Source organism: Neovison vison, chromosome 5 (genome assembly GCF_020171115.1).
Source record: "Neovison vison isolate M4711 chromosome 5, ASM_NN_V1, whole genome shotgun sequence".
Taxonomy (NCBI): domain Eukaryota; kingdom Metazoa; phylum Chordata; class Mammalia; order Carnivora; family Mustelidae; genus Neogale; species Neogale vison.
The window spans coordinates 114,211,711-114,236,805 of NC_058095.1; the positions used below are offsets into that span (position 1 = coordinate 114,211,711).

General features: G+C 47.6%; 1 protein-coding gene across 1 annotated transcript; it reads right to left on the minus strand.

The window, feature by feature from the left end:
- Positions 1-10,559: 10,559 nt before the first annotated feature.
- On the minus strand, positions 10,560-24,789 carry RGCC (regulator of cell cycle). The gene is made up of 5 exons (XM_044249817.1): positions 24,741-24,789; positions 24,049-24,234; positions 14,532-14,639; positions 12,462-12,524; positions 10,560-10,950 (listed from the first exon to the last, which is right to left on the minus strand). Exons 1-5 carry the CDS (start codon positions 24,787-24,789, stop codon positions 10,943-10,945), a joined length of 414 nt encoding a protein of 137 aa, XP_044105752.1. The 3' UTR covers positions 10,560-10,942.
- Between the last annotated feature and the right edge of the window lie 306 nt (positions 24,790-25,095).

Here is a 25,095-nt window from a genome sequence, read left to right on the forward strand (position 1 = left end):
ATATAGGATGTCAAGATTACACAATAATAAACATGCATTTCACTTATGCATTTGTGTATTGGCTGGAGCCGGTCTGATACAAACTGAGCTTGACTGGGTGGCTCTAAGCTTCAAACTGGGACCAGATCTGCTCTCTGTGTCTCTTATCCTCCTTAGACCAGTGGGCTAGCTTGGCATGTTTTCATGATGTAGCAAATGCATGAAAAAATAAGCCGAACCATGCAAATACATGTCAAGTCCCTGCTTGTATGTCTGTTAAGAGTCCATTGGCCAAAACAAGTCATGTGACAAGAACAAATAAATTCTCCCTAGTGGAAGAACCTGCAGAATCGCACAGGAAAGGGCATGAATGAATACCTGGGAGACGTGAAGAATCTGAGCTAGTTAACCAATCTACCATTACCAGTAGAGAAGGAAAAAATTTAAAAATGCAAATGTGGAAGGTTGAAATTAATTTACGATGAGTAAATGCCTTAAGCAAAATCTAATAGTGGACAGCTCCTATTCCCAGTTACTTTCTCAATGCCCCTATTGAAACCCCACCCCTAAAGTCCTCACATTCAGTCCTTGAGCAGCATTTCTCATACCCTTCCCCTCCCGATGAGAGACTTGAGCCAGAAACCGAGCCTAGGTGGATCAGCAGAGTAATGGACATCAGCCTAGGGAAGAAAAAGAAGTCGTGGCTTTTCTCTATCCTGGGCATATACCAGGGGCTGAAGCCTCTTGGAGCTGTCCAAGCCAGCCTCGATGCCCATCAGTCTTCCCTACATCCCAAAGCCCACTTTAATCTTTTCTAGAGGCTGAAGTCTGAAGCCTAAGGTACCTGCTACCAGGTTCCCTCAATTGAAGATTTGGTTTGGGGATTCTGTCATCATACGGGGACTGCCATTCATCAGAAACAAAAAGAACATGCATTAATGACACCATAATACGCTTAAAGCAGCCTGAAATTGTCTCCCCCCACCCCACCGCACACTTTCTCCTTCTCCCTTTCCTTCTTCTTCTCCTCTCCAAGCCTGCTTCCAAGCTGACCTCAACCTCCAGCAAAGACCCTGAGTCAGTCCAGCCACACAGCCTGGGGCCCAGGGGTGTGCCCTCGTCATGATCTCTATCTCAGCCCCATACTTGTATCACTCACACAAGTCAGGGGTTGCACCTTCTGCTGTGAAACATGCTGGTGCAGAGCACTGGGCTTTGGGGCCAGACAGACCCAAATGGAAACCCGTCTCCCCCTCTCACCTACCATGTGACATTAGGCAAATTGCTTAACCCCTCAGTGCACTTTTGGGGTCTAGCCAACAACATGCAAAAACGCAGGTGTCTGTGGCCAGTGACCTGAGACTTGAAACAGCTATCAGCCATTAGCCAGCGATAAGCCAGGAACACCTGTTGGTATCTGTCAGCTCCCACCATGTGGCACAAACCAGCTCCTACCTTCTGCATCACTGGGTGGGTCAACAATCTTTTCTGTGCTTCTGGTTAAGATACTAGTCAGCGCAACTTGCCTTTCAAAATAAATTGTGCCCCCTTTTAGTCAATTTGGTATACTTCTTAGCACCCTTGATTCCATTCAGTAAAGACTGTGGCAACATTGTGGGTGTTTAAGGGAAGAAAGAAAAAAAAAATTTTTTTTTTTTTTTTTTTTTTTTTAGTTCTTGCTTTGATAACTTCATGGGTATCTCTCAACCCTGCTTGACTTTGTTTAAAGAGGGCGGGTTCAGAGTAAGATTATTTGAGTGACTAGGAGGAAGGGGGTCAAAGGGAAAATACTAATGCTTTGTGTAAGGAAAACAAGGCCATTTCAGTGGCCTAAGACAACAGAAGTTGATTTCTCACTCCTATATCAGCCCCGGGGGCGGGGGCGTTCTGGGTCAGCCTATGGCTTCCGTCCATATGGCGATTCCAGCACCCAGGCTCCTTCCATCTCATGAAGCTGCCACCCTTTATGGTCTCACAGTCCCTGATGCTCAAACCAGGCAGAGGGAGAGGGAGAAGCAGGCTCCCCACAGAGCAGGCAGCCTGACAGGGGGCTCTATCCCAAAACCCTGGGACCATGACCTGAGCTGAAGCCAGATGCCTAACCGACCGAGCCACCCAGGCATTCCAGGACTCATGTTTTATGCCAGAAACTCAAACTCATGTGGATCAAACAACTTGTCCAGAATCATCCAACTAGAAAGAGTAGCAGAGCCCAAATTCGAATCAGTTTTCCTAGCCTGTAGTTCAGCCATATTCTCCTTAGTCCCAGTTAGTTTTAAAAAAGGGGAGCTATTAATCTCATCTTCCAAACGCTGTGTGTGTGTCAAGTAGGCCCAAGAAGCATCTCTTGGCTGCTTTGGACATGAACTTTTTTCCCTCAGTTCAGCCAAGCTTCGACATACCATGTGCCGGGCCCAAACCAGCTCCCGGTGGAACCCAGTTGGGGGACACCACTCTCACCTGCAAACAGCTCATGGGGTCCTAGAGGAGACAGTTGTACAAGCCTGGGCGTGGCTGAAGCAGAGTGTGAAACAGGTCCCGTGCTAGGGACACAAAGGGGGTCATGAGGCTAAGGAGGTAGCCATGGTTCAAGGTTGGCACGAATCTCATCCCAGTAACTTTGGCTACCTGAGAACCAAGCTGGCTGGCTGCCCCGTTAGCTGTCAGCATTGCTTGGCTCCTGAAGAAGCTGGTTCTCTGCACTCTTCAGGTAATTTCTGTGTTCCTGCTTTTCCACGTTTGCCCTAGGGCCTGGCATGGGCAGCAGAGCCCCACTCATCAGCCCCTTCTCTGGAAGTCATCTGTTACCCACAGTGAGACTGACTTTGGTTCTGAGAGTGTCAGCCGTTGGCTGGAAGATGAGTCAAACACTAAGTTTCATTGACAAGGGGCAAAGTCTCCAAAAGTTCTGCCTGACCAAAGTCCCCAGGAGGCCAGCCTCTGAGACTTAAGTGTCAAGAAACCAATTAACCCAGAACTTTCTTTAAGGGCTGGCTGGTATGATTAAAAAAACACACAAAAAAAGCAGATCAACCCGGCTGGGCCCATCCTTCTCGGCACCACAGTGGCCTAAGCCTCGTTTTCCTTGTCTGTGCGCTGGGGACGGTAAGGCCTGCCTCACCGGGCTGCCCTGGGAAAGAGATGAGGCCACCTCTGTCCAAGCCCCCATACATGGTTCTGTTGTAATTGGCACTGAATGCCCGCCACGAGATCTCACAGAGCTCCTCTTGAAAAGCTCTAGAGCGGCTTCACTCAGCATTGCCTTCACGTAAACATCCCTCCTTAAGAGGCCATCTTTGAGGATTACTTCACACTCCTTGAATGCCAGACTTATCTATTTAAAACCCAGAACAGGATGTCCTTGCCTTTGGAAACCCTGTCGTGACCTCTGAGGCTGTCAAGCTACCCTGGAAAGGGATCACTTCGCCTGACTGTGCCTGTATCCCATGGCCCAACGGGATGTAGCTGAAATTGTGACATTAGGTGGGCCTCACACCAGATTCTCATTTTTAGCCTGCCCTGCGGGCTGTGTGCACCGAGGCGCCGTCAAAGTGGAATTCCGAGTTCTAATGTAGAAACAGCTCAAGAGGCCTGCACTCTGAGGGTCGGAGACCTAGAAAGCCCTTTCCCACAGGGCTGGGAAAACCTGGTGGTCAAGGACACCCCTCTCCTTTCGGAAGGGTTCTTCCCTTCATCCTTTCAGACCAATGAACATCTATCCTTTACAAATGATAAAGCCTCAGGAAAAAGCAAACCCTGACCCTCCTATATGTACTCACTACCAGATTAGTGTATCCAACATAGCTCCAAATCCCTTTTCCCTCTTTGGTGATACAAAAAGCATGGCAACCTCTCTTAAGTGGCATTAAATTTCCAGTCAGTCTTTCAGGAAAGCAGGACCATGTAAGCCCAGCCCTCTGAAATGAGCGGTTTTATTTCCTGATGCCTCATAACTCCCTTCAGATCATCTCGAGGTTTCCCGTGTCTCTCTCCAACCATGCGGCCGATATGACACTCAGAAAAAGAGTCTCTCTACACAGGCCAAGAAACACAAGCCAGGGGTTGATCATCTTAAGAGAAATAAAGAAGCGATTCTCCGCACAGAGTCTTCATTATCAGGAGAAAATGTTAATCCGACCTTTTGGATAATGATAGCACATCTGTCTCTTTTTTCATTTCCAGTGAGGAAACCATTTGCCTTCTAAAACAGGACTGACTACAACATGAAGGGCATTCTGAGCCCCAGGATGTGGGAATTGAAAAGGCAGGATTCACACAAGGAAAACTTTTCTTCTTTGGTGTCTCAGATCACAAATTAGAACAGTGTGCGCAGTCTGAAAAACACCGTTCAGCAGCCCACTCAGGAGAAGTAGTCTTCACTGTCTCAGTCAAGATTTAAAAATCAGAGAAGATGTGGTGGGGATATAGCTCAGTGGTAGAACATTTGACTGCAGAGAAGATGTGGTACACACACACACACACACACACAACATTACACAGTCACCAAAAAACGAAATCTTGCCATTTGCAACAGCGCAAATGGAACTAGAGGCTATTATGCTAAGCAGAATAAGTCAATAAGAGAAAAGCAATTATCCTATGATCTCACTGATATGAGGAATTTGAGAAATAAGGCAGAGAATCATAGGGGAAGGGAGGGGAAAAATGAAACAAGACAAAGCCAGAGAGGGAGACAAACCATAACAGACTCTTAATCTCATGAAACAAACTGAGGGTTGCTGGGGGGTGGGGGATAGGGATAGGGTGTCTGGGTTATGGACATTGGGAGGATAGGTACTATGGTGAGCTCCGTGAATTGTGTAAGACTGATGAATCACAGACCTGTACCCCTGAAACAAATAGCACATTATATGTTAATAATAAAAAATTTTTAATTTAAAAAATAAAATAAAAATCAGAGAAGGATCAAAATCTCATTTTCCCGTGTGCCCTGGGCTTCACCAGCCATGGCCCTCACCAGTGTCAGAGCCTCTTGGAGCGCAGACTCTAATCTTAGCACAATGGGCTTCCTCAGATCAAGGTGATCTCCCTCCCACAGTGTTTTCCGGGTCTCTGTGCTCCCTGACTCTCTAGCCTGCTGGCCTTATGCAACTTCTCTTATCTGTGCTCAAGCAATTGGTAAACCAAGGTCTTTCTGGGCAGGGTTAATCTCTCTATCTGGCCCAGATCTTGAGATAGTGACAGTTAATTGTAATTTGGATTTGGGGAGCTCATTTTCTCCCTGGTGCATTTACGTCTCTGATTTCCCCTTCCTGAACCTCCTTTGTCTGAGACTTTTGTCTAAGAGTCACTTAACCATTTGGCCCTGTGTCCATTTTCTGGTGCTTAAAATGAGACAGTTTGACTAGATGAGCTTTCTGTGTATCAGCCCAAGGAGATACAGCCGGTCAGGGGCAGGACTGGGACAAGTGATCAGACGGCAGCCCTTGTTTGGATTGAAAGTTGTGCAGCCGACCCACCTTCCAGAATGATCCTGAACTCACGTCAGCTGCCTGAGTTACCCTAGGAACTTACTCCACACTCCTGCTTTCCTAAGCAGGGGCAGGCTTCCCACTTAGAATCCCTTCCTTGAGGACTCTGCCACTCCCCCCCTCACCCACGGCTCCCAGGACCTCCTTCCTGCAGCTCAAGGCCTTGCCCTCCAGATACACTTGACTGGTGATGGGCCACCCTCTGGTCCTGCCCCTCCCAGACCTGTTCTGGGCTGGGTAGGGGCTTCCCCCTTACAATCTAAAACCAAGTCTTGATCTTCTGGTTCCAGAATAGGCTTTGGCCGGGAGCCTAGGACGACAGGTCACACGTCTCCCAGGAGTACAAGTGAATGGGCCCTTCCCATGTGAGGCCTGAAAACTCAATTACAAAAGCAATCCTATTTTGCAATGTTGATCAGCAAGGACAAGCCCATCAGAGGGAGGGAGGGCCAGCCTAGGCCCAGAAAGCCTAACTGTCTAGGGAGCAGTTCAACCCAGACCCTCCCACAGCCCTGCGTTTTCCCGTGGGTCTTCCAAACCAGAGCCTATGTCTTCTCCTTCCTTATAACCAATCCATAACACACACATGCCCACACGCATACACACACACATACACATGCACATCCAAGCAAGTACACACAAGCATATACACACATATACACACACGGACACATTCTCATACACTCAGTGTATTCATCATTTTCTCTCCACAATGGGGCAGATTTTATTGACTTTAGAATTTTGGAGTTCTAGGAAATGGGATTGTGTCAGGGGCCCCTGAATGACTCAGTCGGTTAAGCATATGCCTTCGGCTCAGGTCATGATCCTGGGATCAAGCCCCACATCAGGCTCCCTGCTCAGTGGGGACTCTGCTTCTCTCTCTGCTTCTACTCTTCCCCCTGCTCATGCTCTCTCTCTCTTTCTCTCAAATAAATGAATAAAATCTTGAAAAAAAAATGCTATGTCAGTGTCTGGGTCTGCCTAACATCAGACATCTCCCTAGTGACTAGGAACTCTGGCTCTTTCCATGTAGTACCAGTTAGAGTGTCTGAAATTCTACCAGTAAAGATTTGTTCCTTTGGGCCTCAAAGGTCTTTCTGTCTTCAACAACCCCTTCTCACCCTATAAATGAGAAGTACCTGGGAAAAGACTGGTATGGGCCCTTTAATGCATTCTTTGTCTGGATCAATCCTTCAGATGCTTTGTAGGGTGGGAGCAAGACCCTGGGAAGGGAAACAGAAAAAACCTGCAAGGGGAGCGAGGGGACAGCACAGACGAGGCAAACAAGCACCCCGCCAACAATGCCTTATGCCCAACCTTCCTGGGCTGTGGAAAAAATGAGAAGTTTCACTCATTCCTTGAATAGGTACAGACTGAATAGGTACTAGGAGCCGTGTCAAGCACTGGCAGATACTGTGGCAAGCCAAACCAGAGATGGTCCCTGCCTTGGTGGAGCTTCTGGTCCACTTGCAGTAGGGTAGAGAGAAAGTAATCCCTGAAAATCACACTAATGACCATTTCATTGAAACCAGGATGAGTGTACTCAAAAAGGGCTCTATCAGAAGAACAGCAAGGAACCAGCCTAGACTGGGGGAAGGGAGGGCAGGCAGGAAGATTTTCTGAGGACATGACGCTCGAGGTAATTGTAAAGAAGTAGAATTAACTAGAAAAACAAAGAAGAGTGAGCCTCGGAGGCAGAGGGAACCGTAAGTGCAAAGGCCCTGTGGTGGAAGGAAGCCAACTAACACTGTCATTGTGTATAATCCTTAACCTTTAATAAACTTTGAACTTCAAGGAAAATGTTCCTTTCTAAAAATATGTTTCCCTTTCCCTTTCCCCTTCCACTTAGCCCTGCATTTAAATCAATACCAAGCAACACCGAGAAGGTGAGCTATGCAGGAGAAAGCCTAAAAAAAAAAAAAAAAAAAAAAAACAGAGTTGCAGACAGCAGCTATGACAGCCATTTCCTGTTTGGTGTCTGTCACCACAAACCTTCTTAGCCAAATAAATTAGCAAAAGGAAAACATTTTGGAGAAGAAGGGTGTGGAGGAAACACATACTAAAAAAAAAAAAAAAAAACAAGAAAAATACCCCATCTGCCTCTCAGAGAAGAGCTGCCAGTCTGAGGTCGAGCCAGAGCCCACTCGATTATAGGGGCTTCAACAACCCTTCTACCAGAAAAGACTGGTATAGAAGGAGGAAACTGAGGCACAGAGAGAGGCCCAAATCTGGTACGTTGCAAGGCAGTGGCTTAAAGCCTCTCTCCTTTCCCTCAGTCCTGTGTTCTCTCCTGCCTCGCTCCCGCTGGCCCCATGAGACCAGAGCATCTGGCTTTCTTCGATCAGATGAGGAACAGTGGAGTTGGAACTGCCCTCTATGACCCCTAGAGGTGGAGCTTAATTTTGTCCTCAGTACAGGAGCCCAATATCCTTGTGGTATCAGGAGGAGGGGTAGGAAGACTGCTAGAGGCTTTACATCTTCTATATTTGTTCTTCACAGTGACCCCAGGGAGACACGACTCACACCGCCATTTTATAAATAAGGAAACAGAGCCTCTGAAAGGAGGATACACTTGCCCAAGGTTGCCCAGATGCAACATGGCACCAAGAGATTTTAACCTGGTCTAGTCTGAAACCCCATAGCTTCTCTTTTTCCCCATCCATACCCAGAAGGATATTTCTGCGGCAACATGTCAGCATCCCCAGTCTTGGCTGATTGCCAGTAGGCCACCCATCCCCACCAACTGCTCCCCATATCACTCACCCTAGCTCAGATGTGCTGTCTCACACCATAGACGGATGTGCTATGTGGCCAGCCTCCATCATAATTCCCCAAGAAGAGGTATCTATTGGTTCCTCTGTCCCATCCCAGAGGATGGCTGGTGTGTGAGTACTGGGGCTGGCACGCTGTGCTCTTACTTCGGTGTCACATTTTTTGTTTTGTTTTTCTCTAGCTGTTCCTCCCAGAAGTTAGAGTGCAAATTTCCCAAGCTCAAAAACAGACTATTCACTTCCTACGAGCTCTGCATGCTCAGTATCTGGTCTTGGTCTGTTCCAGAAAAGCCCACTGGCTGACACTTATTCTGCATAACAATTCTGCAGTTTGCAAGGGCCTCGCTGTTGGCTCTCAGGTCTTGGTGGTGGTGGGCTGCAATAGATTCACTGAAGCAAGATCAAGTACAATGGCATTTCCCTTATATGCTATGGATTATTGGTAGGTTTTTTTTTTTTTTTAATGTCTTTTGGCTATAGGATTTCTCAAAACCTTTGACATTCTGTGGCAGAAATGACCAGCTGTCCTCTAGCACCATCCACTTGGTCTTTATTTAAATATAGAACTCTCAAATTTTAGCCCAGTAAGAGACTTTTTTCCCCAGCCTCCCTTATAACTGGGAATGACTATATAATTAAGATCTGGACAAGGTTATATGAGCTGAGGAATCTGCATCCCCTCTAGCCATGTCATTGAAAGAAATAAGCCTGTGCTTGTCTAGCTTTTTCTCCTTTGTGCTGGACAGAATGTAAATGTGATGACAAGAGCAGGAGCAGCCACTTTGGACCAGTGAGGCACACAACCCTGTACTGCTCACTTGTTAGTGAGAAAAAAACTTGTATATTGTTTAAGCCACTGTATTTGGGTTCTCTGAGAAAAAAACTTCTATATTGTTTAAGCCACTGTATTTGGGTTCTCTGACCCATCAATTTAGACTGAACCCTAAGTATTTTATGTACTAATGTGCATAAGAAATCTCAAAGTGGATCATACATTTTTCAAGTACCTATGATCTTATACCTATTTTTCAAAACAGGTTAGGAATGTGCTCCTCAAAATGCATCTTGGGAAATACAGAAAACACTCTTTTTAACATACCCAGAACTTCAACCTATGATATGGCCCACAGCCTGCTTGTCCCCAAATGTGCATCTAAATTGTTTATAAAATACAAGATTATTATAAGATTATAAGATTGTTTATAAAATACAAATACAATTGTTTATAAAATACAAACTACCCTTACCCCCCAATAATGCCCTAAAGAAATGCACTTCTTTTCCCCAAACCACTGACCTTCTCCTCACAAAAGTCCACAAAGCCACACGTTACACTTCTAACTTTAGGAATTCCAGTTCCAGGAGACCACAGAGAAAGAGCCTGACACGGGATGGGGCTCGATCTCACAATCCCAGGATCATGACTTCAGCCAAAACCAAGACTTTGTTGCCCAACCAACTGAACCATTCAGGCACCCCTACTTCAGGGTTTTAAAGATAGAAAAGCACAAATTTTAAAAAATTAGGAACTTTCCTGATTTTGTACTCTCTCCATCCTCCCCAAAAGGCAGGTGGCAGGGAGTGCAGGAGGTAACTGGCTTCCACATGCAAAGCCCACGACTGTGGAGGACCTGTCATCAGGACCCTCTGGCTCCACAGAAGCCACCTGAACACACGCATCAAGGCCAGCACCATCACATCTTCCTCAGCACACAGATCTGATAAGAGCGCCATCATTTTCAAGTCCTCCAGCTGCCCCAAAGTTCCTTCATATTTCAGTCCTGGATTTTGAGTGCAACAACTGTTTCCCTTAATTGAAGGAAAGAGACCATGGCCCCTGAAAAGGTGGTAAGATATCAGGAGAATAGAGATGGAGGAAAAACCCAACTTCCATTAAAACCACCACCCTCAGTCAAAGATGAAAAGTATAGTGTAGGGAATATAGCCAGTAATATCCTAATACTTTGTACGGTGACCGACTTATCACCAAGAGCGTCCAGTAATGCATAGAATTGTCAGATCACTACGTTGGATACCTGGAACTAATGTAACATTGTATGTCAACTATACCTCAATAAAAAAGCCCCCAATCCTCAAATTAAAATTTCCCACGAATCATATGCCAGCATTTCCCTCTGGAGTACTGATGGAGCTCCAAAGAGATCCCTAAGTTCCCCAGCCTATTGTCTAGAGCAACCTGGCAGCACCCAAGGCCCTTGTTTGACATCAAGAGGTGTGTTATTCCCACCAGAGTATTATTTAAATGGGAATATATTGAAAGAAAGAAAGGAAAAAAAAAGTTTACAAAAATACAGACTCTAGTTCAAATTTTATTTGCATACAAAAATATATTATACTGGGAAAAGCATATTACTGTTTCCAACTATATATAATTAATTACAAATATGTTCATAAAAGCACTTTAAATTACGGGAAAGCTAGGTTCCGAGAGAAAACAGAATATTAGCGTGGATCATCCGTTCTAATATGCTGCAAGCTGGTAAACCAAGTCAGTGTCACTGTCTAAATTGCCCAGAGATGACCTTAAAGGCTGGTGTTAGGACAAGCCGGAGCATGGCCCGGGGGTAGGTGAGTGTTCATCTCTGCTTTGGCGGCAAATTCCGTCGCTGATTTTACCAGGTCCTTGGAGATTTCCAAAGCTTCTCCTTATGATGGAAGGACCCAGACCTTCTCCCGGTTTCACATGCCTGTGAAGAGGGAAGAAATAAGTTATCCACTCACAAAGGTTTCCGATTCCTATGCTTAACCAAATCACACCATCACAGACAGGCATAAAGGCACCACCACAAGTCATGGCGGGCTTCCCACGTGATGTATGTCGGATTAACTGGTACAACTGGGCAGCCGGCTGCAGTTTCCATGAAGTAGGCAGGCTTGTTACCTGGGTCTCACCTGAACTGCGCTGTAATTACCATAATCTCTGTCAAAACAGGCCTTAGTCTTCTGATGTGGGCTGGATGGTACAGCATGGAAGAGAATGAGCCATAAAATTCTCCAATGAATAGGAAAAACACCAGGACTTCCCTACCCACAGTTAGGTCTCAGTGTCAGAAACAGAGTCATTTTTAATTAACAAACTTCGGATCTAATTTTTCAGGTTTGACCTGGCCGTTTAGCAGAGTACAGCAAAAAAATATTTCTTAGGGAAAATCAACACTTTCATTGAAAAATTAAGAGGCTGGGACAAAATTCTTCTGCTCTATGACTGCCTAAGGCCCGCCAAGAGTACAGCCGGTCAGATTTTTATCCCAGAAGCTCTAGTTGATCCTTCTGGCTCTTGAGATCCTTTCTTTTTAACCCACAATGGGGTTTTTTGTTTGTTTGTTTTAAAAATTTTATTTATTTACTTGACAGACAGAGATCCTAAGTAGGCAGAGAGGCAGGCAGAGAGGAAAGGAAGCAGGCTCCCTGCTGAGCAGAAAGCCTGATGCGGGGCTCCATCCCAGGACCCTGGGATCATGACCTGAGCTGAAGGCAGAGGCTTTAACCCACCGAGCCATCCAGGGCCCCACGATCCTTTCTTTATAAAACCAAGTAGGTAGATTAATTCTGAGGGATCCATCTTCTGCCCCCATTGTAGTTATGATCTGCTATCTTCAGTTCCCCACATTTTTAATCACACAAAAAGGGTATCATTACTGTAACTGCCAAATGGGAAACAAGGTAGTGTGTACTTAAGTCTTTCACCAGTTGGCGTGGCCCTTTCGTTACGGGGTCTTCCCGGGCCAATTCTTTCCTTTGGGACCCAACCCCGTAGAAGTCAGACCTCTCCAAGTTCCTGGATCTAACCTGAGAGGACCTCCCCGGTCCATGGGATGGAACCATCTGTCATGTTAGCACAATGCTTTTGCAGTCAGTCGGCTCATTTCTCCCCTGAAAAGCCTGCCAGGCTCTCGTGGTGGTAAAGCTCCCATCTTCCTCTCACCCCTACTCTGCATTTCTCAAACAAAATGTCATTGTTTGCCGGTGGCCTGTTCTCAGCGTTTGGAAAGGGCCAAGATACACATGAACACAGGATTATCCTCAGAACTTCTTTCTGAACCACTAGAGTTCTTAGGTTTCAGAACCTAAAGAAGCCCGATGATGTAACTTCCTGCCCCCAGGCAAGCTGGTAAATATTATGGCACTTTATCAGCAGCGGTGGTTGGTTTTCCGTTTGATTTTTTTTTTTTTTTTTTAATACCAGGCATGTACTCACTTGCTAATGTTCTGTCCAGATCAGCAATAAAGTCTTCTAGCTCTTTCGTGTCTCCTAGTTTGGCTGAAAAACAAGAGTCGACCTTCAGTTTCCATTATCAACAACAGCTCATGGCGCCCTCGGCTCCCAGGGTTATATGGCCCCTTTTGCCTCACTCATCTACAGGGACCTGATTTTCAAGCGTCCTGTACCAACCCTCAGTGCTCGGTGTCTGCTCCACATTTACTTACAGTCAACTCAGACGCTGACTCTGAAGACCTGCCAAAATGTCTCCTTGTGTTTTTCTGTTCATCAGCCCTCACGCCTCCCCCATCCCAACAACCTGGAAGGAAAATCTCCCTTCACTGCCTTAAAAGGGCAGGAGGAGTGAGGGGCTGCAGGGGAAGACAAAAAGTTCTGATTTGGGGTCACCTGTGTGGCTCAGTAGGTTAAGCGTCTGCCATCCGCTCAGGTCGTGATCCCAACGTCCTGGTATCGAGTCCCACATCAGGCTCCGTGCTTAGCGGGAGTCTGGTTTTCCCTCTCTCTCTCTCTGCCCCTCCCACCCACTTGCGCGCGCTCTCTCTCTCTCTCAAATAAATAAAAAAATTTTTAAAGATCTTTAAAAAAATAGTTTTCTTAAAAATGTTTTGATTTTTTGACTATGGAGGATTAATCTGTCAAAAAATACTCGGTAAGCATGGCACTGTGCAGAGCAGACACCCCGAGTCAGTATTCCCGCTCCGCCTCACCTCTGCCCCATTCTTGTTCCTGCTGCCACCCCAGGGCGACAGTGCAGCCCTCAGAGTCCCTCCAGTAGCAACGGAATGGAAAGACACCGAGCTTTGTCAAAATGGTGCGGGGAAGGTGCCGGGAGGCTTCCGGGTCCAGGACAGCCTGGTCCCATCCTGGTGGCCGCACAAGTCAACAGGTTCTTATCTCTGGATCCTGAGATATATAGGCTTTCCTGTAGAGCTCATTATTCATGCCTTCTCCAAAATGCATTCCTGGAGAGCTTTATTAATTAACCCTTGCTGGCTACAAACAGCTCATTGTTCTTAGCTTTTAAAGTCAATCTGCCACTAGAGCTTTCTCTCCCTCTAGAGCTTTCTCTCCCTCTTTAATTCCTATCTCCAGGAGGATCCGGTAGCAATCTGGGCACCGCTGAAGCCACTTCCTAGACTGCTCCTTCACTCTGAATTCAATAGCTCTGTTTTACCCTCAGGGAGCTGGACAATTGCAGAGTCCCGGGGGGGCTGATGCTAACACTGCTCCGTTGAGAGGAGAATTTAAAAATCATTCTTTTGAAAAAGAGGGAAATTCCTCCTTAATGCCAAGAGTGAGAACATTAATAGGATCTTCATATTTCTTTTTTTAACTCTGCTCCATTTTTATAGCATTCTGCAACTATTTTCAGTAAGTATAATGTTTCTTGAGGAAAAAAACTCCTTTTGTTTTCAAAAGGGCACTTGTCCAATATAGCAGAACATTCAGCTCTCTAGCTGGAGACACTTGACAAGTGCCAAAAAATAAGAAACTGCTCATGCATCTTTAAAAACTTTTTTAGGTCTATTAATATCACAGGAGAGCCGGGCTGGGGCCTGCTATTTTAAATCATGTCAGATCATCGCTTGTCTCGTGAGGATGACCCTAATTTACTGACTTGTTAAATTAGTAATCTGAAAGCATTGGTCAACTAGTTAATGCCAATGGAAAGAAACCCACTTTCTGCAAACCCCAACTGCTTCTAAGTTTTCAATTCTAGAACCAACCAGTCGGGGAGAGAGCTCTGTCATTTGGCAGCCTTGATCACACCATGTGAGAGAGAAAGCAGAGTCTGGGGAATACAGGTTTTCTCTCTCCCTGCGAATTTGGCTTCTTCCATTTATCTGATTCATTTTCACACTGATCAGAATCCTGAGAAAGAACGAACTGCCCTTCACACCGTCCCCTAGGAGGCTGTTAGTTCTATTTGTTTTGCACATTTGGGGAAGATTGATCAGGGCTAAGGGGGAGGAGAGGAGAAGACTGAAGGAGGGGAAGGCAGTAAGAAGCTAAAGCAAACACTCACACCGCAGCTAACCAGCTTACCTTTCCGAGGACTGCCAGCCGGGGAGAGCAGAGCCGGAGCGGAGTCTGTTGGAGAATTCAGTTTTTCATCACTGAAGCTGAAGCTGTTCCTGTAGAGCGAATCTGCACCTTTCAGGAAAGAAAACATAGCTCACTCAAGGTGGTTTTCAGGCCACAGTCTATTGGTAACCAAGAGCTCCTCTCCAAAAAGAGCGAAGTGGTCAAGAAAACAAGCTCATTTCCAGATTTTATATTGATGCCCCCAAAATGATCTGAGACAGGGGACTGTGCCTGTGTGTGTGTGTGTGTGTGAATGTGTCATGCACACCAAGGTCCTTGCCTCCCTGCAGAATGGAGAGTAGATGGGAGGTTGGGGTACCAGGTGGTGGGTATTATAGAGGGCACAGCTTGCATGGAGCACTGGGTGTGGTGAAAAAATAATGAATACTGTTTTTCTGAAAATAAATAAATTGAAAAAAAATATATATATATATATATTTTTTTTTTTTTAGAAGACAAAAAAAAAAAGAATGGAGAGTAGGATAGGATTATCATGACCGGACCAGACTCCTTTGCAGCACATAGGAGCCCACTGCCCAGATGTCTGACAATCCAGCCAATGCTTGGCTGACGGGGTGGGGGTGGGGCGGCAGGGTTCGGATTTTAGACCTAATGGATCATCTTTCCTAAAAAAGGTTCCTTCTGCCCTCTGTATTTCCTATAATACAAATACAAGGTTGGATCCCATTAGCTAATAATCCTCCCTTCTGGGAGTGCCTGGGTGGCTCAGTCGGTTAAGAGTCTGATTCTTGATTTTGGCTCAGGTCACGATCTCAGAACTATGAGATCCAGCCCCTGTGCCGGCTCCATGCTCAGCGGGGAACCTGCTTGAGATGTTCTCTCCCTCTTCTTCTGCCCCTCCCCTCTTCCCCCGCCCGACACCCCGTCTCTCAAATAAATAAATAAATCTTTTGAAGAAATGTTTAAATAATAATAATAATAATCCTCCCTGCCTGTTCAAGAGTCTCTGCCGTGGTTCTTCTGAGAACCCACACTCTGAGAGAAGCTAGAGGGTCAGAGATAAATAGTTCTTCTAGAGATTGTCAATTATAGACACTTTGAGTGATTTGGTGGCTCCCTCTGTTGTCAGACCCCTAAAGACCAGAGCAAGAGCCAGGCAAGTCCAAGAAGCAGGGTTGTGCTGGGAGTCAAGGGAACCCGCTCAGCTACTTCGGGACTTGCCCTTGAGCAAGACAGTATCTCTGAGTCTCAGCTTAGCCACCAAGAAAATGGGAAGGCTTCCTAACCCTTCCAGTCCCTTCCAGCTCTTAAGTTCTGAGAGTCTGCTTCTCTAGGCCCTGCCAAGAAGGGGGAGACGAACCCACGGCCAGCCCAGCCACGTGGCTGTGACACGAGAAGGGAGCTAGTGGCTGAGCTGCCCCCGCTTGAAGGGCTCAAAGGCAGAGCAGCCAACGAACGGAAGCAGGATGTGGCCTCTGAGGTCACAAAGTAACAACCTTCCTGGTTAAAACCAAACACAGAGCCAGCCATGGTTGTAGCAGAGATGAGCCCCGGGAAGGCTCTTCAGGTGAAAGAAGGCACTACACCGGGCTCCCTTTCTCCCCAGCCTCCTCTGACCCAGTGGTCCCAGCACCATCTGTCTTCCTGACCTACACACCCATCTTGTCCACTCTTCCAAATATGCCCAACCTTCCCAATTTTACTCCCTTCAGAGCTCCAGCCCACATTACCTAAAAGGACCATAGTCACTTTTCAGGGCTTGATGAAGAACACCTACTGAGATCCAAAATACCAAATCTCACACTTATTATTTCCCCAAAAATATATTCCTCAGAACATTGGTCCTTTGGAAAGAAGAACCGTGCGATCAACTAAGTCTGAGAAACACGGAGCACCCCTGGAGATTCCTACTGTGTCTTCCCACTTTAACGTCCCTAAGAGGTCTCAGGACAAACCAGCTTATCCTTACTTCTCAAATTGAACTACAGGGCGCATTTTTCATGGCAGCGCCTTAATATTTCTCAGGACACTTGCACTCCATGGAACTCAACTGGGGAGGCCTTTCTGCCTTTGTCAGCTGAGCCCAGCTCTAGAGCAGTCTGGATTTCCCCAAGGGAAAGGCTTTCCCTTACATACAAGAAAGTGGTCACGTCTGATTGACAGCAGAGCATTACTGTGAGACACCCCGCAACAGGGAGGGGAACTACCACAGGCAGAACCTGAGAAACTTGTAGGGAAAAGATGACGTTAAGACATAGGGTCAGGAAAACCACAGAGGGCCCGGGGAGCCCAGCCTCATGCCCAGACCCCTGAGCCAGAAGAAGGAATATGAGGCATCTGGCACGTAATCTGTGGTTCTGAGGGACACAGCGAGCATCGCCCCCATCCCTGGCCCAGAGGCCCAGCCCAGAGACTTGGGGCCCAGACTTCAGTGGCCACACCTCTGGTCTCTATCTCCTAGAAGCAGCTGGTCTTTGAGAGCCAGTTTCACCACACCTCAGTCCACCCCACCCTGCACCACCAGCCCTTGCCCTGACTTTGGACTTCACCTCTTTTCTGCTCCAACTCGACAATTTTCCAGCCACATATACTCATTCTTGGGGGGAAATGGGGGTGAGGGAGGGGGACACACACACACACACACACACACACACAATTTGTTTTTCCTCACAGCAAGTAGACCCGTGTCATTGCGTTTTCGGGGAAGGAATGATCTCAACATGGAAAAGGCCATTGCAAAATGGTAGGGAAAAAAAAGAATCCAGTGAGGATTCAGGAAAAATTCTGGGTCACTCAGGTGATTTTGAGACTCTGTAGAGAATGAGTCATAGTACCAGGACCTTGCCACAGTGGACCTCTTGGTCTTTTAAAGTCCGGTGTGAAAATGCCTTTTTGAGCCAAATATTTTCCTCAAACTTAGAAAATATATAGACAAAGTGGCTCTTACTTGCCTAATAAAGTCGGCTGCAAACCAAACTTAAAATAATCAGAAATTCCTCTTACTGCTAATGAACTCAAGCTATTCCCCCAATGAGGGAGAGAAAAAAATACTAGGTTCCAATATCTATATATAAACACACACACACACACACACATGCAGGCATGTCAACACAGCATGTGCTCACTTCCCCACTCCCCCTCACCCCTTATACCTCCCAACCGCCCCCACCCCGCCCCACACACAGGCTCATACACCAGCACATTGCCACACCTGATTCCTCTCTCTTCCCATGAGTTTCAGGGCACAATCTGAGCCAGACCTGATTCCAGGCTCCAAAATATTCAACCGTCAACAGGAAATGACCCCCAGCTTCCTTGAGCCAAACCTGCCCACAGTTTAGTTCCACCCTGTGGTAATACTGTACACACGTCATTCACAAAAACAGCAACTTCAGGAAGCCCAAAGCTGCTAAGAAGCCCAGCAGAAGCTGCCACAGTAGAGACAGCTGGGATGGGAGGCCATGACAGCTGTGAGACCCTGTGCAGATCACTTCACATCTGAGTTTCAGTTTCTTCTTCTTCAGCAAAAGGGGAATGATAACTAGGTGTTCTAGGTATGATTCCTATGGTGTTCGTTATTTTATTCTAAAGTTCCCGGCAAAATGGAGGATGACATGTTCAGGAGAGGAGAGGTCACCACAGAGAACAGTAACCATCAAGACTATGGCCCGGCTTCCTCCTCCTATTCAGAGAGTAACAAAATTCTTCTTCTTCTTTTTTAAAAGATTTTATTTATTTATTTGACTGAGCGACACAGTGAGAGAGAGAACACAAGCAGGTGGAGAAGGAGTGGGAAAAGCAGGCTTCCCGCTAAGCAGGGAGCCCAATGCGGGGCTGGATCCCAGGCCCCTGGGATCATGACCTGAGCCCATGGGAGATGCTTAACAACTGAGCCACCCAGGCATCCCAAGAGTAACAAAATTCTTTTTTTTTTTTTTTAAAAGATTGTATTTATTTATTTGAGAGAGAGAGACAGTGAGAGAGAGCATGAGCAAGGAGAAGGTCAGAGAGCGAAGCAGACTCCCCATGGAGCTGGGAGCCTGATGTGGGACTCGATCCCGGGACTCCAGGATCACGCCCTGAGCCGAAGGCAGTCGTCCAACCAACTGAGCCACCCAGGCGTCCCAAGAGTAACAAAATTCTTAAGAGAAGCTTACCTTCGGAGGCCCTTGAGAATAAACCTCCGTAAAACAAACCATCAACACAGAAGGAGCCCAACCTCTAGAACTTGCTTCCTTTTATCCAATAAAATTTCACTCCACAGACTTTTACGAAGCACCCTCCATGAAGATCTCATGGAAGGCATTGTGGTCGATGAAAAGGTAAGGAAAGTCTGACTTCTTGATCATTTCACTCCTCTGGAACTTCATCCCGCGCAAACAGCCAGTCTGATAAAATGATACCAATGTGCTGCTCACAGACAGCATATTAACGTGTGACCGCCTCACCCCAGTGTCAGATGCTGCTATTAACAGGGGTCTGAGAGACACACACAGTGATGATTTGGGGAACATTGGTAGCTGATAAGACTAGATATTTCAAGGCTCCACAGCATCGACTTCAATCAGCTCTAAAGCCCCATCTCACAGGCATCTCCAAGTCCCACTAGAAATGACCTTGGCAAGGCAACTTTGGTGAGCTGAAGCCGAGACCTCACACTCAGGGACCAAGTTTTCCAAGACCCCAGCTGAAGAAACGTCAGCATATTCGATATACAAACAGCCCGCTTTAGTGCTCACCAACAGAGCTTCAGGAACTCGGCTGTCAAAACAGATGCTTGTTTAAAATGTAGTTGAGCTTTTGGAGCGTGGGGGCAGGGGAGAAAGGTAATTTAGGGTTAGTGCCGACATGTGCTACTCCAGAGGGAAGGAAAGCCACAGACGGTAAACCTTGCCCAGAGCTCCTGTAAATATAGAACAATCCCACACGTTGAAGACAAGCAAACTATAGTAATTAACTGGGGGAAAAAAGCCTTGGATCTGTTTCCCTTTTGCCACAGGGAATGGGGGTGAATCTCCCTTCAACACTAGAGCCCCAGCTTCCCTCTCGACACCTCTCCAGTTCTCTGCCAAAGTGAGCCCCATTCCCCCACCTGGAACCCCTACCATCATGCCAGGACCACCTGAGGATCTCCTAAGCTTCCATTCTCTCCTGGCTTCAACAAGTTCAGATTCTAGCCTCTGGAGCTCCTATCCTGGATCTGCCAATACACTATCAAGCTGGCACCCAGCGTCCAGCAGGTGCACACGCTGAAAGAGTCTAGGCAAAGATATACAAATGCTCTGGTCTTGCGCATGCTAAAGGAGCCAGTTCCTCATTCCCTAAGACGGTTCTACAATATCACAATAGCCCTTGCATACACAGGAGCCTTTGGATCCTTCCTGTTAAGTAGCAAAATACTTCCCCACCCCCGTTCAAAGGAAAAAGGTGTGTGAAACCCCAACACAGCAAAGACGGAAGTTCCTACCACCTTCCAAAGTTCAAGTTAATATAAACTTCATGTAAAATCATTCGATGAAAATATAAATTAACACATTGGTTAAAACTTGGTAATCCTGAGTGAAAATTTCTTTGAACATATTTGAGGAATCATGGTGTGCATTTACAGTTTTGAAAATATTGAAAAACTCAAAGCACCTGGGTGGCTCAGTGGTTAGGAGTCTGCCCTCTCCCAGGGTCCTGGGATCAAGCCCCACCCCCACGGCAGACAGCGGCAGGTGGCAGACACCCTTCGTGGGCTCCCTGCTGCTCACCAGGAAGCCTGCTTCCTCTCCCACTCTCCCTGCTCCTCTTCCTGCTCTCACTGTTTCTCTGTCACAGAAATAAATAATATTTTGTTTAAAAAATACTAAAAAGCAGTATATTTTTTAAAATAAGTTTAAACCCAAGAAATTTATAGCCTCTGGGGCACCTCTAAGGATCAAGTTTGAACAACATTGCCCGAGCTCCTAATTACACTGCCCTTTTACTGCTGACATTAAGACAGCTCCCACCAAAGTGTCTGTTGGACCCAAGTCTAGGGGAAAGGAACCAGCCTGTTCTGATCAACCCCCATTTGAATGCCATCCGAATGTGGCGTGATCTTGCACTTTTCATTTTGGTCCTCTTCATGTCTCTAAAGGACCCCCTGTAAGTGGGAACAGGGAGTACTTATTAAATGTACATTCTTCTATCTAAGTAATTTGCTTCTTTGGATGGAAGGAATAGTCTGTTTCTTCTTTGGATGCAAGCAACCCTTTTTTTATTTTAGTAAGAAAAGGAAGGGTTCTTTTCTTTTTTTTTCCCCTTTTCTTTTTTTTGGGTAGGGGCAGAGGGAGACAGAGGAGAAAGAGAATCTTACGCGGGTTCTGTATGGCGCCCACACACGGAGCTCAATCTCAAGACCCTGAGATCATGACCTAAGCTACAATCAGGCTGATGCTTAACGAACTGAACCACCCAGGCGCCCCTAAGGAAGGGTTCTTCAAAAAACAGAATTGCTGCTTTGAGCTACTGTGTAAGGTGGCTACCTTTCTTGAGTGATAGAGTCCTAGATGAGGCTGAGTGAGAATCAAGGACCACTGGCTGATAGCTCATTTGTAACATTTCCATTTAAGACACTTGCACAATTGTATCTGATCTATAGAACAGAGCCTGGTGTATACATTTTAAGGTTTTCCTGAAAGCAAGAAACAGAGCAAATTTTTTCTCCTAAATTGTTGAGCCTATGGATGTTTCCACTAGCACTACTAAACGGTATCCTTTCAATTTCGCAGCTAGAGAAACTGAGACCCACCTACTGCCCAGGGCGCCCACAGAACTCAGCCTGGGCCCCACTGACCCAGGCAGATGACCACTGCCTTGAAGAGACACCTTCAGGCACAACCACTATAAAGAGGCACGTGACCCAGGTCCAGTAGGACCGGCTAACGATCCATGGTGACCAGAGCAGTCTTTAGGACTGTGGTAGAGATCCTATGAGATAACACATGTAAAGCACAGTAAATGGACCACTACTAGTAAGAGCTAATAAATAATAATAATAATCCTAATAAAGGCTTCGTAAAAGTGAGTTGCTCTTATGATTTTTATCCTGGTAGGTCCTCCTTTTGGTGGCTTAAATCTCAGTAGGATCTACCTCTCTCATTCTCCTCCTCAGAAAAGCAGTGAACAGGTAAACACATCAAATAAGTAAATGTCTGTGCTCAGTTCTTGGTGGTAGTTAAGAGACAAACATTATGCTTCCTCAAGAAATTATTATTTGACACTGCTTCTGCCAACACTATTTCTAACCAGTCTTATGGGGGACAAACTACACATTTATAAGGAACACAAGTGTCATCGGAGCCTTCTTTAGACCATCCCTACTTTGCCTCTAGCCACCAAACTAAGGGTCAGCGAAACCGTTAACAACAAAAACAGAAAACAAAATACACACATGCGTGCAAGGGCATGCCCCCCCTCAAGAGAAACTGTAGACAACTCCAAATGTCTCCCCCCAAATCGTTAAGAATGTGTTTCTGAGTGCCTTGTCTTTGAGGCCCCTGAAAACCAACTCTGAAATCCTACTCCCAGGGAGTTGCAATCTCCCCTGATGGGCCAGCTCAGACCATATCCCAGCCAAACGCTGCTGTGGTTTAGAAAGTTGTTCTTTGCAAGAGCACAGCGCTGGACAGACTGTCCCAGCTTTCTTTCCTGTGGGGGAGAGAATTGGTACTTGATGAGTAACTCGCTCCATGCCCCAGGAGACATATTTAAGTTTGGCCCCAGATAGTGAGACAAATTTCAAAAGTTTTTAGATTTCCCTTTGAAATTCAAAAATAATTGATCCCATCATTACTCATAAAGTCCAGAAATACAAACAGAAAATTAACAGCACACTATTCCATTCCCCTTCACCTCAAAAGCTGCAATTAAATCTAACCCTTGGGCGGGGCTGCCAAGGAAAGTCAAGAGGGACCTCAGGTTTCTGACTCAAACCCTGGACAGGGTGATGAGTGCCTTTATTCCTTTTCAGGAAGACAGCTCATGTTGAGGTCTGGAACTGTGTCTTTGCCCTGGAACAAGGAAGAGCTTCAGATTTCAAAAGAAGAGAATCACAAGGAAAGGTCACTGTGTCATGCTTTCACTTCCAGAGTCAAGGGCAGCAAAGGGAGTGATATTCATGATGGTAACCGGTCTAGGGAATGAAGTCTCAAGAATTATTCAGAAAAGTTCACTTTGAGAAATAATAAGTCATCCAAAATTTGAAAACTAACAATTACATAATACTGAAAAGTCACCAAATTTGCTGGTTAGGGTTTTTTTTGTTTTTTTTGTTTTTTTGTTTTAAGATTTTATTTATTTGGGGCGCCTGGGTTAAAGTGGGTTAAAGCCTCTGCCTTCAGCTCAGGTCATGTTCCCAGGGTCCTGGGATGGAGCCCCGCATCAGGCTCTCTGCTCAGCTGGGAGCCTGCTTCCTCCTCTCTCTGCCTACTTGTGATCTCTATCTGTCAAATAAATAAATAAATAAAATCTTTAAAAAAAAAAACTTTCTTAAGATTTTATTTATTTGACAGAGAGAGAAAGAGCACAAGCAGTGGGGAGCAGCAGATGGAGAGGGAGAAGCCATCACAGGGCTCCATTCCAGGACCCTGAGATCATGCATGACCTGAGCAGAGAGCAGACCCTTAACCAACTGAGCCACCAGGGCTTCCACCAAATTTGCTGTTTGAGACCGAAACAGGTATCTATAATCCTTACAGACTACTTGGTCTTCGGAAAAAAGCTGTCTCACTCCTTGCAAGGTTGTTTAAGACAAAGAGACCCAGGGTTAGTCTTGCTTATGAGAAAGGTGCCAGGAGGCACCTCTATGCCCATGTGCTCTGGCTCCCTCTCCAACCTGAGTGGGTGGGAGGAGGTGTGCAAGCCCGCAGTCCCCGCGGTGGACCCGCCTGAAGGAAAAGGGATACTTGAACTCTGTAGCGCCAGAGTCTTTCAAAACTACGGGCAGTACAGCAGCAAGTCTGGGAGCTCAGAGCCAGAAGAAAACGCAAGAAGTTATTTCAAAAATCCCAAGAACAGCAGCTTATGAAATCTTGCCTGGTGTCACAAATTTTTTCAGTATTGTGCCCTGCCCTATCTTCCTCCACCCCCATTCCTGTGGCACTTGACCCACACAATCTGAAAAAAAACAAAAAAACAAAAACTGCAGAAAGAGAGAAAGGCAGGGGAAGGGAGGAGAGGTAGCTGAAAGAAAGCCTGGCTGGGGTCCCAAGAGTCCCGTCTGGCTAGAAAGGACAAGCTGCTTTATTAAAACCCTCAGGCCTCCGGACACCTACAGGTGGCAGGTAGCCCAGCTGGCCCTCCGAGAGCCTCCGAAAGACAGCCCCCGGGGTCTTGCCCCCGCTGCGGGCGTCCTAGGACCGCGCGGTGCAGGGGGCTCACTGCGCTGGACGCCATCCCTCGGTCTAAGATCGGCAAACTGAGACCCGAGCCCCCCCGCGCTCCTTAGAGGGACTTCCCCGGGCTCCCCCTCTTTCCCGACTGCCACACTTACTCTCGGAGTCGCTGAAGCCGCTGCTGTCGCTCACGCTGGCGCTGCTCCGCCGCTTCATGCGCTCCAGGTGCTCCTCGTAGTGGAAGTGGCGCTCGTGGAAGGGCGACGCGAAGTCGGCCAGCACCGCGTCAAACTCGCACAGCGCATCCGTCAGGTCCCCGGCGGCCGCCGAGTCCAAGGCCGGGGCTGGGGACGGGGAGGGCGGGCTCAGGTGCTGGCGCGGCGCGGCCGTCCCGTCCCGGGGCCCCGAGGGGGCCGCCACCATTCCCGAAGAGAGCCGGCATTCACGGCGCGCGTGCCGCGTGACAGCCACGCTGGCGCTGCCCGTCGCTCATCTTTGCGGCTCTCAACCAGCCCCTGAAGCGGTTCTACTCCCTGCCCATTCCACGGACGCGGAAACTGAGCCTCCGCCGCGTGGGGGTGCCGACCAAAGGTCACCCAGCTAATCGACGCAGCGGAACTCTTCCCACGCGCGGTCGGGGACTCGCCGCCACTCGCGTCCCCCGGGGGCGAGCGCGAACCGGGGGCGGTGGGAAGATTGGGTGGGGATGCGCCCGTCAAGGGTCCCCCAGCCCGGCGCCGGAGGACGGCCGAACCCGCCAGCAGCAGGGTCCCGCGGGTGAGGATGGAGACGGACGCCGCGGGACGCCCTTTCTTTCGAAGGGCCGGGGCTTTAGGGGTCCCACACTCACCTGCCGCCGCGGCGGCCGCGGGGCTGCTCTGCGCGGCGGGCGGCTTCATGGGCGGGCTCGGCCCCGCGCGCGCGGCGGAGGGTCCTGCGGGATGCTGAGCCCGGAGACTGCGACCGCTCGCGCCGAGGCCTGTGCCGCTACCCGGGCTTCTGTCCGCGCTCGCGCCCCGCGGGTCTGGCTCGCCTGGCCGCGCTCCTGCTGCGTCTCCCCCGGCTCCGCGCACTCGCCCGCTCTTTCTCCCGCCGCCGCCACCCTCCTTCCCCCGCGTTCTTATAGCCGCGGGCGGAGGCGGGCCGGGGCGGGGCCGGCGGGTGTGTCCCAGCAGCCGCGCGGGGGACGCTCCTGTCCCCCAGGC